We start from the raw sequence: 13,522 nt of genomic DNA, 5'->3' as shown, positions 1-13,522 counted from the left end.
ACTGGGTCATAGAAAGTCAATCATCCCTGGAAATTGGGTATACTTAAAAGACAACTTCAAATAGCAGTTACGTTCCAGAGATACATTAACACTTTCTCTTTTTAATAAGCCAAACAGCTGTTCTCGGCACCTGTTTTCAAGCTGCTTTATCAAAATATTAGTGTCATGTAAACTTGTGGAATGACCTCACTTCTCACATTTGACTTCAAAAAAAATGTGCTATTCATGGCAGCAATTTTTTCTTTCAAATATTAACCTGCTTCAATCTTTGCCTTAGTACATTTTTTTAAAATTGTAAAGATGTTGTCAAAAGAGCTGAATTCTCTATTCAGATATACTTGTAGGTAAATCATTGACTTTGGTAATAGTCCTTACTAGTCCTAATTAAGGCACTGATCCTACTTAAAACCCAGGAGGTGTGAGACACAGGTATTCATACAACAGTAGTCTAGAATGCTGTGAATGTCCTCCCAATTCGATCACCAAGAGAGTTCCCTTCACAGAATCATTCATTCACCGAGCACTGTGCTGGATGCTAAGTTCAGATGTAAAATAGAGATTCCCCATTTTCAAAGACTTGAGTCTCTGTATGGAAAGAAAAACCAAGAGTATAACCCACGCTTTGGTAGGGTTTATGTACCGTAGGGAGACAGTTAACTTCTCCTTAGGTCCACAGGGGAGGCTTCCAGAGATTGACCAAATCTTAAAAGTTAGTCCTCTGGCAGATGAAGTAAAGAAGATGCACATAAAAGCAAGTCGTATGGCACAAGCTACTGAGGTCGTTTACAGGAATGTAGAGCAAAGTAGGAGTAAGAGGCAGGAGTCAGGGGTGGAGAGGTAGATGGAAGTTAGGTCATTCAGGCCTGATACATGAAGCAGAAATACTTGGATTTGGGCTGGGAGAGTGGCTCAGTGGTAGAGTGCTTACCTTGCATGGATGAAGCCCTGGGTTTGATTCCTCAGCACCACATAAGCAGAAAAAAGCTGGAAGTGGTGCTGTGGCTCAAGTGGTAGAGTGCTAGACTTGAGCTAAAATGATAAGGGTCAGCGCCCAGGCCCAGAGTTCAAGCCCCATGACTGACAAATAAAAAAGAAAAAAAAAAGACATACTTGGATTTTATCATCAGGCAATGGGAAGCCATTTAAGCAAAGAAATGCTTCAAGAGACACAGTTTCTGTGGCAACCTGGAAGATACATTCAGACCACAAAATCTTATACCAAGGAAAAGGGGATCTGGGCAGTGAGAACTGAAGTGAATCATGACGTAATGAATAGCAAAGCAGGGAATGACTGGAAGGGATCTGTGCCTTGAGTTGAGCAAATATGGGTAAGTCAGCAGTTCAGAATTCTGAGCAGGAGATCTGGCTTTGGTAGGCCTCAGTAAGGAGTCTGTGTCCATAATGTTTTGGAAGTACGAGATCATCTGATGCTGTAAGCTATTTTAAGAACATCTTAACTCCAGTTCCTTAGTCATAGGCACATATCAATCCCTTATGAGCTACCTGTAGCTAGCCGTTGCTCTTATCAATGGCAGATAGTGGACCATTCCCATCCCCAAAGAACACACTACTGCAGACTGTTACAACATGAGTTTTGGTCAAGAGAGGAGGTGGTGGGATGGGAATAATGGAAGAGAGGAAGAAGGACCTTTGAAGGAAACAGAACAAAACAAAGAGCCAAGTTAGAGGGGAGGAGGCAGTAGCGCAGGCACAAGGGTGATATTTTACATCTTTGGCTGTGACACTGAGACAAGCTCTGAGTTATTTAATGCCTCCCACCCCCTACATTATATATAGAGACAGATACAGATATAGCTGCTTTCCATGCTAAGTCTCCAACCTCTCAGCAAAGAGATTGACTGAAGGCTTGTCACATTTCTTCCCATGAAAATTACTGACAAACTCAATTGTACTTACATAATTATGTAGAATCTCAGGCTCAACTCCCTAGAATTAAAGAACACACTATCTTTCTGTAAACTGACTTAATAAGTTTTTGTTCAATTTGTCAGGCACTGGGCTTGTTCTATTGGAGTCATTGGAGTCAGCTTATTTGCTGCAAAGATCCTCTGATAAGTACTACCATACACACTAAGATACAAGGAAACTAAAAACTAAAGAGCTTGAAAAAAGGTATTAATGTCTCACAGCTTATGACAAGGGATCCTTGAATTCAAACTCAGGTGAGTGTCATCCAAAGTCACTACTTATAGATATAACCTCAATTTTCTTCAGAGCCCTCCTAAAAGTTTACTGCAAAGCTATTACAACCCGCTGAAGAAAAACATAATCTCAATGACCCTCCTAAAGTATGTGTACAAGTGGGAATTATTACATGTAAGGAGAAAAGTTACTCCTGTCAAGATGCTCAGCAAACATGTGAAATACAAAAGCAGTATTTACAGAAGAGACATCAGCTTCACTTGAAGATGATGGATCTTCAGGTGTTTCAATCCTTCAGTTTTATACACAGAATTTATTAACTACTTCAGTGTAGAAATATCTGATACGTGCCCTCTAGATGACAAATTTAACTGGGAAGATTAAATTCACAACGGATTTCATGTCCATAAAAATATGTTATAGGAATGTATTGAGAAGGATGTCTTACTTTTTAGCCATGTATTTTTCTTTTAGTTACAGTAGAGTTGCATGATGAACCATTTTTGTGGTTTTTTTCTGAAATAATTTAAATCAAGACCAATAGAGTATATACTGCTTAGCAACAGCCTTTTCTATATAAAACCCATTTTGGTCCAAGTACTTCCATAAGCTGTGTGTTTAAAGTCAGCACTATACATATGTGTACATACATGTGGTTATTAAAGTGAGTTATGCTCTGTCATCAGAGGTAGGAACCTAAGGTAGAGTACACCAGCTAAATGTCATGACTTTAAGTGATTGAATGATTATGACATGACTGGTTTCATTTGCAATATATAGTGAAGAAGAAAGTGTATGGTAAAGCCAAATGCTTAGATATTACCACTATATTAATAAAAATATTTATGCAAATATTTAAATATTTGAATGTGTCAGTGTTAAGGTAAAAACAATGATGTGATTGCTAAATGTATGTAAGATATGATTGCTTACATTGGTTTATGTTGCAATCCTAGTCAACCAAGACAAAAATCGATAATTTAGGAAAATAAAACCCCAGTAACCCCAAAAAATCCTTAGAGGAAATAACTAAAGCATCACACAAAGTCTTTAGAACATTATATTTCATAAAAGACAATGATAAAAAAGTACAAACATTTCCATGAGAAGCAAAAAAAAAGAGAGTACAAGAGATCACTAGCATTTATTTCAGCGCATTTATGTAGAAGCCTTTCATATCTGGATAAAGAAAAACATAAGTACACTTCCTCTGTCTGACAACACTATGATCATTTTGTTTCTCTCAATTGGCATACTTACAAATCCAAGGCAATGAATCTAGAGTGCTATTTATCTGTAAAGTATGTAAAGAATACTACGGAGGAAAACAAAGGTCAAATTAAAAAAACACACACACGCGCAAAATTTGCTTTTCATTCATAGAGACTCTCCTAAAGAATACTGTATTGGCTATTTTTCCACTTTACTTTAGAATAGCCAGATGGGATATTAAATTTTTAATGCATAGTTTTGTATTTGTATAATATAAAAAAGGATTCTTAGTGAATTCCTTTTCAGAATATACAAACAAAAATTTGAATTAAATTTTTTTATTGTGAAAATATTGTACAGAAGGGTTACAATTACATCGGCAAGATAATGAGTACATTTCTTATCAAGCATTGTAGCCTCCTCCTTTGTTTCCCTTTCCCATCCTCCCCCTGTCCCCCCACCCAATCATCCCCCCACCAAAGTTGTAAAGTTCATTTTAACACATTTATAAGATTATTTCTTTGAATTAAAGTTTTTAATTTTGCTCATCAAATCCTAGTTTAACAAGGAAGTTAATGATATCTTATCAGTGAATTAGATACAATTTTAACAAATGTGTGTCCTCCCCTTTCTTTTCTACAAACAGGGCTGTAAATCATGACCTCTTTCTCTAGTGAAAGGCACTATATAATTTTCTGAGTGCCACAGTGATCTTCTAATATTTCTATGTAATGTAGGTTTCATGACTTTGAGACTGAAAAAAATAAAATAATCAGAGAATGTCTTCAAAATTTCAAGGTTTTAACTTGCTTGACTTGTTTAGAATAAAATAATACTTCTAAATAGTCACATGTAGTTGGACCTAATACAGAGTGGATAATTAATACATGGTTCATTAATAAAACAACCCAACACTAAACAGAAGACTAATTACTTTTACAATGCACTCATTCATCTTTAGGGAACAGATTTATTGTCATCTAATGAAGGTAAGCTATCACTTCATGGAAACAAAAAGGTCAGTGTTCATAGCCAAAAATAACTTTAGATCTGCACTTAAAAAAATTATAAGGTAGTTTTTACAGGATGGCACACCATATTCAAAACTGTAAAAAGCAAAACATTTGCATACAACTCCTAAAAAATTAATGTCAGACTAAACCACCAAAATAAGGCAGATTCTGCATCCCCTTGAAAGTATGAATGTATGTCAAAATGAAAAGACATCCGAAAGTGGACAGCCCTACATTAAAATGAGAAAAAAAAATCATGTTTCCTGAGTAAGACTCAGAAACAACACTAATTCTCCCCACCACTAAACACTTCAGCATTGTTAGGTTAATTATGTCCCTGTGCCCTGCTACCTTGTTAACTGTAAACAACAATGTTAACACGGTCATTTTATCTTCTTACATTTCACCAAATTTTAAAAAAAAAACTATATTTAGCTAGAGGGACACAAAATGAATGGACAACATAGTTAAATACAAATGTTTGTACTTTTTGGAAGGCTTGATTTTTCTTTTTACTATTTTGAGTACCACAAATAAAATGGCAGAGAAATATTTTGTAAATATTTCTAAGAAATAAATATGGAAAATTCTGTCAGGTATATTACAGAGAAACTATTTCCTTCAAGTATATGATTCTCAGTTATTTTATGACTTCATTTATGGTCATTTGTGTTACTAAAATTGGTATAGAAAATGGTCCTGGAAAATTAAATCTACAACCTGAGATACATAGCCGTATTTCCATTTTAGGTGAACAACTCAGAGGCAAATTTTATTCAAACATTTCTCAGATGGAGGCATCTTATCATTCTCCATTATTTTCAAAGATTTATTTTATAGAATATATAAGATTTTAAGTTTGTGAAAATATTTTATGATTTTTTTTTAAAAAAATCCTTATAACTGGTCATCTTCAAAGTTAAGAACACTGTTTTGAATTTTTAATGGAAAGTTTTGTTCAATCTTAAGGTAAATCTACTTGCTATTAGGTAGTCAGACCTGCTTCCACAAGTATCCCATTATCAGTGCATCTAGATAATTGATCATGTATTGTAAGGTAACTGTAGAGGGCCTGGGGTGAGTCTCCAGCACCATGCGCACACGCACACGCACACGCACATATACATATACACACAGGCACACACACACGAAAGATAATTCTATGACATTATACTGTAAGTGAAAAAAAATATAGTTTGTATGAAACTGGCTGACATTATAAGGGTCATTTTTAAAGGTGAAACTGTGCAAGTCTGATAATTAAAATTTGTTTTTAATCTATGAGGCATTTATCTTCATAAAAATAGAACATTTAACGTCTTATCCAATAGTATAATTCATCTGTATAAGTACTACTTAGGCTCTCTATAGCTTCTTCTTAAAAAAAAACTAATTTAAAAAATGAATATATTTTGTTTTGGCTCTTCTGACCTGGAAATAATAAAAGTGCTGTTCACTATGAAATTAAAAAAAAAAAAACTGTATAAACACACAAGCGTGGGAGCGTTTTTGAGGCACAGAATCCCTGACACACCAGAGGTCATAACAGACATTAACATAAAGAGGTCCTTTATATCATGTCACATCACAACATTTAAGATTTTCTTGGTAATACCATGCAATATGCATAAACAACATGGTTGTGATTCAGCTAAATCTGGTAAGCTTGCAAGCAAGGAAAAAAAATAGGTAATCCTGGCAGGAAAAATAGCTGCTTGAGTCTTTTCTTCTTTCCCTTTAAAGCCATCAAAAAAGCTAAGCCTTCTTCCACGCAAAAGGCTGGAGGTCTAAAGCTGAAAACTAGTATAACAGTTTACTGTATTCACTGTCAATTACTGACAGTTCCTTCATTTTTACACAAGGGTTAAACTTTGTTTAGTGACATAAATTTACAGTAATTTTCCCCATGCAAATAAAAAATGTATTATAAAAGACCAACGGAAGCATAACCAATTACATGCAAAACTGCAACACAGCTTATTTTTCAACAATTATTTAAACACATTAATTTATATCACATATGTACAAAATATGTTTAAATGGAAATAAAAGCATTCTCTTAAATTATAGATCCGAGTATAAAAAATTTCTTTTTGTATAAGGAGCTCTCTTAACTTCCCATCTTCAGCACTGGCTTCCGGTTCTGCAGTGTTCGCTGTGTTGTGGAGTGTACCACGACAGGGCAGGTGGAAGAGGGGGACTTTACACAGTGCCAACACTGTGAGCCCCAGGACTGCTGGCTCTTCTCATGGTCCAGGCACTGACCTCCACTGAGAGTACACTCCAAGTACATGATCCAGCATCGTGGTGCATCGTGCCATGAGAGCTACTTCTTCGTCTTTTTTTTTAATAGTCCTCAATTGGAGCTAACTCTGGTGTGAGGTTTACAGATATATTTGTATACAACCTATCAACCAGTATTCTTGGCGTATATAATAAATTGTTCAACCCATCGATGTACTGACGCTCTTTAGAATACCTCAGTAATTTATACCTAAGTGTTAGAAGAAAACACAAAAAAGTAACAGAAACATGTTAAAAAAAAACTTAATGCTGAATATGATCTAAGTTCTCTAACAAAACATGTGAAGTCATTTACAATTTCAGGTTCTCATGAGCATTTTCTTTATATCTCTGAACTATGATTCTAAATTAGCATTTTACTACTCAGAAATGCCATTTGAAAAAAGTAATTTTTCTTGCTTGCTTGTTTATTCATTTACTTATTTATTTAATGCTGTCTTGGGGCTTGAACTCAGGGCATGGGTGCTGTCCCTGAGCTTTTTTTTCCTCAAGGCTAGAACTGTACCACCTGAGCCAAAGCTCTACTTCTGGTCTTTTGTCGGGTGATTGGAGGTAAGACTCTCTCAGACTTTCCTACTCTGGCTGGCTTAAACTGCAATCTTCAGATCTGTTTCTTGAGTAGCCAATATTACAGGTATAAACCACCAGGACCTAGCTTAATTTTGCATGTTTACAACTTAGACATTCTTAAAAAAATAAGGTGTTTTGTGTCAAGGAAGCATTTTAAAGACTAGTTAATTGGATTCATTAGTATAGCATTTTGTGTGTGTGTGTGTGTGTGTGTGTGTGTGTGTGTTGTGTGTGTGTGTGTACGTCTGCATGTGTCTGTGTGAGACTCAGTACATAAAAACATCTTCAAAACAACACAAAAATGCCTTCCTTCTATAAACAATGTTCTCTCTCATAGATTTTGGGGAGGGGGATACAGGTATTTTTAAAACTATTATGTATCAAAGAGTTTCACATCCTTGTTATCTGAGGACATTAAACTTACCGTCCTAAAAACTGTACTTCCCCTCGATGGTGATGAGGAATGGACTTGTACTTTCCTAAGTCCCCCTCTGGTCTGGTGACGTTATATCCAGCATAATGAACTCTACAACACAAATACAGAATGGATTACATGAGGTCAACTTCAAACTTCAAAACGTACATGCTGCAAATGATTTTAGGTGTTCTTCATGAAAGAAAAGATGAAATAGCATTAGGAACCTCAAAAATTTTCTGTCCCAAAGAATCCTTTCCTGGAGTTGGCAAATATAATTTAACTCACAGAAATGAAATATACACATCCTATTAGTAAGCAATTCTGAATCTAAACATACCTGTTCCAAAGGTCATCATCTTCTCCTCCCCATCCCCAGAAAGCGTTAGGAAATCCATTGATCTTTCTAAACTGTTCCACAGTCAGTCCACTTACACCACCAAAAAACTCTTTATAAGGAAGACTGAAAAAGAAAGCAGGACACAGTATTCTAAAAATGAAATCCTAACAGTCTGCCACACAAGATCAAACTTTTGGTCTCTTATGAGCTTGGCAAAATACACCCATGTTCTCAAAAAAAAAAAAAACACTGGACTGATCAAATATTGTTCTGGAAAATGTGAACAGAGAAATAAAACATTTTCATATCTATAGTGCAATAAGTGCTACAATTAATTTGCTAGAGTCATAACATTATTTAAAAGTAACTGGATTTATTAATGCATAAATATAAACTAGAAAACTAGTATTTTACTTCAAAATGACTAGCTGGATTATATTCATAAAATACTCATGGATATTTACAAATATATTTACATACTGATATCTGGTCAAATCATGCAGTATTTCTGAGCTGTATTTTTAATAATCTACATTATTAGTTCAGATATGGATTGGCTTTCTGATGTTAAAGTAACTCCCCAGACCTGCAGTACCCAATCAACTCCAGTGGTTGTGAAGGTACTTCTTAGGAATGGCAATGCTTAAGAAGTCAGGTGAGTATGCAGCACCACAGAGGAAAAAGGATCATGGACAGCAACCAAAATTAAGACAAGAGCAATCTGCCTGGCTCTAGAGCAAGTCTGTCAGAAAATAAGCAAGGAAGGATTTAAGGTTTTGTGAAGGACTTAACTCACTCAGTGTGAAGAAAAGCACTACTTTCCAATGGACATGAATGGTTTAGCCATTAGAAATTGTTATCTTCAAGTATAAAAATTAATTTAGAGCCGGGCACAGGTTGCTCATGCCTGTAATCCTAGCTACTCAGAAGGCTGTACTCTGAGGATTGCAGTTCAAAGCCAGCCTGGGCAGGAAAGTCCGTGAGACTCTTCTCTCCAATAAACCACCAGAAAACCGGGAAGTAGCACTATGGTTCAAGTGGTAGAGTGCTAACCTTGGACTGAAGAGCTGAGGGACAGTGCCCAGGCCCCAGAGTTCAAGCCCACAACCAACCAAAAACCAACTTAATTTAGAATTCTTAATTTACATGACTTTTTTGTATTCTTTGATGAAAGCCATTTAACACTGGGTCTAACTTGATTTCACTAATCTGACCAAAATTAAGTTTCCAGAAGTTCTAAAACACAATTCCAGGTTTCTATGTCCCAAGAAATCCCAATGGCCTCCACTAAAGCAACCCCAGACTCGGAAGTTCAGATGAGGAGTAACACGACAAAACCTTTCTAATGATGGTGATGAAGAAAGCCAAAAACAAACCAAAACCCCAAATAATCTTCTAATGCCAATTCATCTGCTCTTGCCATTGAGGATTTGTGCTTCTCTCTGCTCTGCACATCAGATGCTACCAAAACTGTGATTTAAGTCCATAAAAATTGTGATCTCTTTCCCAGATTAGACTTGTACTCTTGGTCAACTTCCGTTATTCTCACAACTATGCAGCCATTTACATTTTAAGATGTCTTAATGCAATGTCAAGGAAAACAGTAAGATTTGTTTCTTATAATTATAGAGAAGACCAAGAATGCACAGTTTAAGAAGACATACTTCAGAAGAAGGTCTTTCATGACCCCAAACTATCTCTAAGGTAGTAAGAAATAGAAAGAGCCAATATAGGTTACAGAGCTACCAAGTGGGCATATTATTGTTCCAGGCACAGCCATATAGACGGGCAATAGCATTACAACGAAAAAGAAACCAAACTTCACAAGTACAAGAGACTAGATAAGTTCCACCAAATTTTAAATATATATGTAAGGGGGGAGAGAGGGTGGGAGATGGAAAGGGATGGGAAGGGGAAACAAAGAGGAGGCAACAATGCTCGGCAAGAAATGTACTCATTATCTTGCCCATGTAATTGTAACCCGTGTGTGTGTGTGTGTGTGTGTGTGTGTGTGTGTGTGTGTGTGTGTGTGTGTGTGTGTGTGTGTGTGTGTGTGTGTGTGTGTGTGTGTGTGTGTGTGTGTGTGTGTGTGTGTGTGTGTGTGTGTGTGTGTGTGTGTGTGTGTGTGTGCGCGCGCAGAAACTAGATTCCTCTCTATCACACCACAGTGCCCAGATGGATGACCAGGTACTCCATGTCCTAGCTCCCAAGGAGGATAGACTGGAGCTAAAAATGGTACTCTTTAGGATCCTGAGCTGTTTTAGCATTAGGCACATAGTGCTGTTCCAAAGCCAAAAAAGCTCCAACTGTACATCATATGGTATCAGAAATAGTGTGCACCACTTACATATACATGTATTTATCCAGCTTTGCTGCAAAGTGACGTGGCATCTCTCCACATCCATAATAGTTTCGGTCATTTTCAGGGAGATGATCCACATCATGGAAGATCACACAGTCCCAGACACTGTCTTTCATGGCCTCTTTGAAGCCCACGTTGAAGAGCATTGCACGATTGAAAGGTTGTGTGCCCGTCTTCACAGAGCAAATATAGAAAGAGAAATAGAAATGTACTTAGGTTTTGCCATCTGATGGCTTCCAATTTGTTGAATCATTAAATAACAATCATACCTCAATCAAACAGACAAGTCAGGATTTTCAAATACAGGCAGGCATGACAATCATAGAGGAAACATTCTGAAAAATGTGCCATTAGATAATTTATTCAATACATGACTATTACAGAGTGTACATACACAGACTAAGACAGCTAGGATAACAGTAGGCAAGATAACTTTATGGGGATGCCATTGTGTGGTACATAATGCTGTACTACTTGATCATCACATAGTGTTGTATTTTAATAATGGAGAACTAGTTAAGTAGGCTACTGGTTCCATGTTATAATCATATAAAATGGAATTTGTATTTCTGCTTTATTTCAAATATACCAACTTATATATTATAACCAGAAAAAATGTAAAATAAAAATACTACCTTTAAAATGACATTAAAAATAATGTTTGATTTTTAGCAATGCTTTCTGTATACCATCAGATTTAAAAATAGAGGGCTGGGGAAGTAGCTCAATGATTAAGCACTTGCCTAACATGCATGAGGCCCTAACACCAACAAAGGAAATAAAAAATGATGCAGGAAACTAAAAATGACACATAGATCATGACCCTTCTCTTGTATAACAAAGCCAAATAAGTCTAACTTTCTATTATTAATGTTTATAATAGGCATCAAGAACACTTTAAAGACAACTGGAACTTAACAAACAAAGCATGCATATTTTATAACCGTTTTCCTTTAGTAGGGAAACTGCACAGGCAACCACTCTTACGTTTATTGTTTGTTCTTCCTTCCTTCCTTCCTTCCTTCCTTCCTTCCTTCCTTCCTTCCTTCCTTCCTTCCTTCCTTCCTTCCTTCCTTCCTTCCCCTCCCTTCCCTTCCTTTCCCCCTGCCTCTCTCTCTCTTTCCTTTGCTTACATTATGCTACTAAGACTTACTATTGTGTCTTTATCAGGAGCACTTTTACTTATTACACAAAACCCAACTCCCTGCATTGCAAACATTTTCCTTCCTTTATAGTAAAGAATATTAAAGAGCACCGGCAATTTAAAAAAAAACTTTTATTCCACTTCTAAAGAAAATCACAAAGCATTTACCAATGTCTTAGCAACATTTCTCAAAATCATTTCCTATATACACATAAAAGACAGGAAGGAATGAGACTGGATAAGATGTAATATTACTACAGTACTGCCTAAGGAGTGAGGTCTTGCACTTTATCTGAAGTCACAGAAATCACTTTATTGCTTATAGCCTCTTCTTCACCAGTGAAATACACAGAATAAAATGAAAGGGAGATCAATTTAACATTATTACTGGCATCTCAAAATCACCTTTGACTTTCCTTTAAGGTCTTAAAATGTTTTAAATAAATTTGGACATAATATTTAAATGTTAATAAAAAGAATAAGAAGTTCTAACAATGAAAACTCTAGCATGTAATTTTTAAAGATTACAATAAAACTATATTGGGAGACTAGTGCTAGGCAGTGGGTATGGTGGTTTAACTCCTCAACCTCCATGACACAAAGCCAGACAGTTCCCAAGGTTAACAAAAGCAAGAAACAGAACTTCTATTGTGCTAAAGTATGGTGATAAGTGCTGGAATGGCTAGAAGAGCTGCAATGTATTATTACTCTTGACTGAAGAAGATGGGCTTTAACAGTTGAGTGAACTGATTTTGTTGTCTTTATCAAACCAAGATTAGCCCTAGTTTTCATTGTATATATTATTTTGTTAGAAAGGACCAGTCAATAAGGTCTGAGCAATTAGTAACTGATGGAATCATTGAAACTAAATCATCCATCAGCTCCTCCCAAGCTCACTTCCCAGTGCCCTCACTTTTGTCTTGTAGTCTGGACTGGCTGCTACCAAACTGGACTTCTACTTCATGCCCTATGATCATCCATGCCTTTTATTTGCTTTACTTGCTTTGCTGAGTAACCTCCTTCAGGAGCTTCCTAAGTAAGGGCCAAGAGGAAATGTGCACTCTCTCTGTTCTTATGGTTTGATTTACAAGATTTTTTTTCTTTCATTTCAATTTTTGAGTTTGGAGAAGAGGTAAACCCCTGCACAACCCTTCATATTTAACTAGAATAGTTCAGCTTTTCATCAGTTGTTGAGCATTTCTCCTGGGCACCAATCCAGAAGAAGAATTACTCCTCTATTTCATAAGTGAAGATATTATTAGCTCAAAACCACACACTATCAAATGTATGCCCCTGAATTAATATTGACAAAGACTGAGATTCCTCGACTTAAGAGGCTTGAAAATTAAAATATAGATTTTTTGCAAAGAGGTTTTCATCATATTCACAAAATAATTCAATGGTGCTGATGACTTTAACATAACAGAAAGTTATCATTATCTCCCAGGACATTATGGACAACTGATTAAAGCTTCAAAGAGTGAAACTAACAGTTGACAGTAATGATCTTGAAATCTAGTATCATCATTGTTATGGAAGCAGCTTTTTGTTTTACTTATTACCAGATAAAATAGGTCAATTTTCATAGTTTATGTGCTGCATTAAAAAATACACTGGCTTGAGCTGGGTACAGTGTCTCACACCTATAATCCTAGTTACTCAGGAGGCTGAGATATGAGGATCATGGTTCAAAGTCAACCCAGGCAGGAAAGTCTGTGAAACTCTTATCTCCAATAAACCACCAGAAAATTGGAAGTGGCACTGTGGCTCAAGTGGTAGAATGCTCACCTTGAGCTGAAGAGCTGAGGGACAGTTCCCAGGCCCAGAGTTCTAGCCCCAAGACCAAAAAAAAAAAAAAAAAAAAAAAAAATTTACACTGGCTTAATTTAATCATTATATTTACAGGGAAAAAACTTAAAGAATTCTTTATATACCTATAAGTATTTTAGATGAGCAGTATTTCCACAATAAAAAAAGCAGAAACAAAAATCTGAGAATC

The 13,522-nt window shown here is 36.1% G+C and overlaps 1 protein-coding gene across 2 annotated transcripts in view; it reads right to left on the bottom strand.

Annotated features, from left to right (window-relative positions):
• Positions 1-3,209: 3,209 nt before the first annotated feature.
• The window catches only part of B4galt6 (beta-1,4-galactosyltransferase 6), a 59,868-nt gene continuing 49,555 nt past the window's right edge, over positions 3,210-13,522 (bottom strand). For both annotated transcript variants that reach the window (XM_070029389.1, XM_070029390.1), the window contains exons 6-9: positions 10,365-10,552; positions 8,018-8,140; positions 7,687-7,788; positions 3,210-6,882 (exon numbers count right to left, since the gene is read on the bottom strand). In XM_070029389.1, coding sequence (XP_069885490.1) covers positions 6,735-6,882; positions 7,687-7,788; positions 8,018-8,140; positions 10,365-10,552 — 561 coding nt within the window. In that variant the 3' untranslated portion in view covers positions 3,210-6,734. The remainder of the gene's footprint in view (positions 6,883-7,686; positions 7,789-8,017; positions 8,141-10,364; positions 10,553-13,522) is intronic.

Source organism: Dipodomys merriami, unplaced genomic scaffold, assembly GCF_024711535.1.
Source record: "Dipodomys merriami isolate MVZ:Mamm:240054 unplaced genomic scaffold, mDipMer1.0.p SCAF_2, whole genome shotgun sequence".
In the NCBI taxonomy this organism is placed as follows: domain Eukaryota; kingdom Metazoa; phylum Chordata; class Mammalia; order Rodentia; family Heteromyidae; genus Dipodomys; species Dipodomys merriami.
Note: the sequence above shows the minus strand (reverse complement) of the source record. Positions and strands in the feature narration are given on the sequence as shown.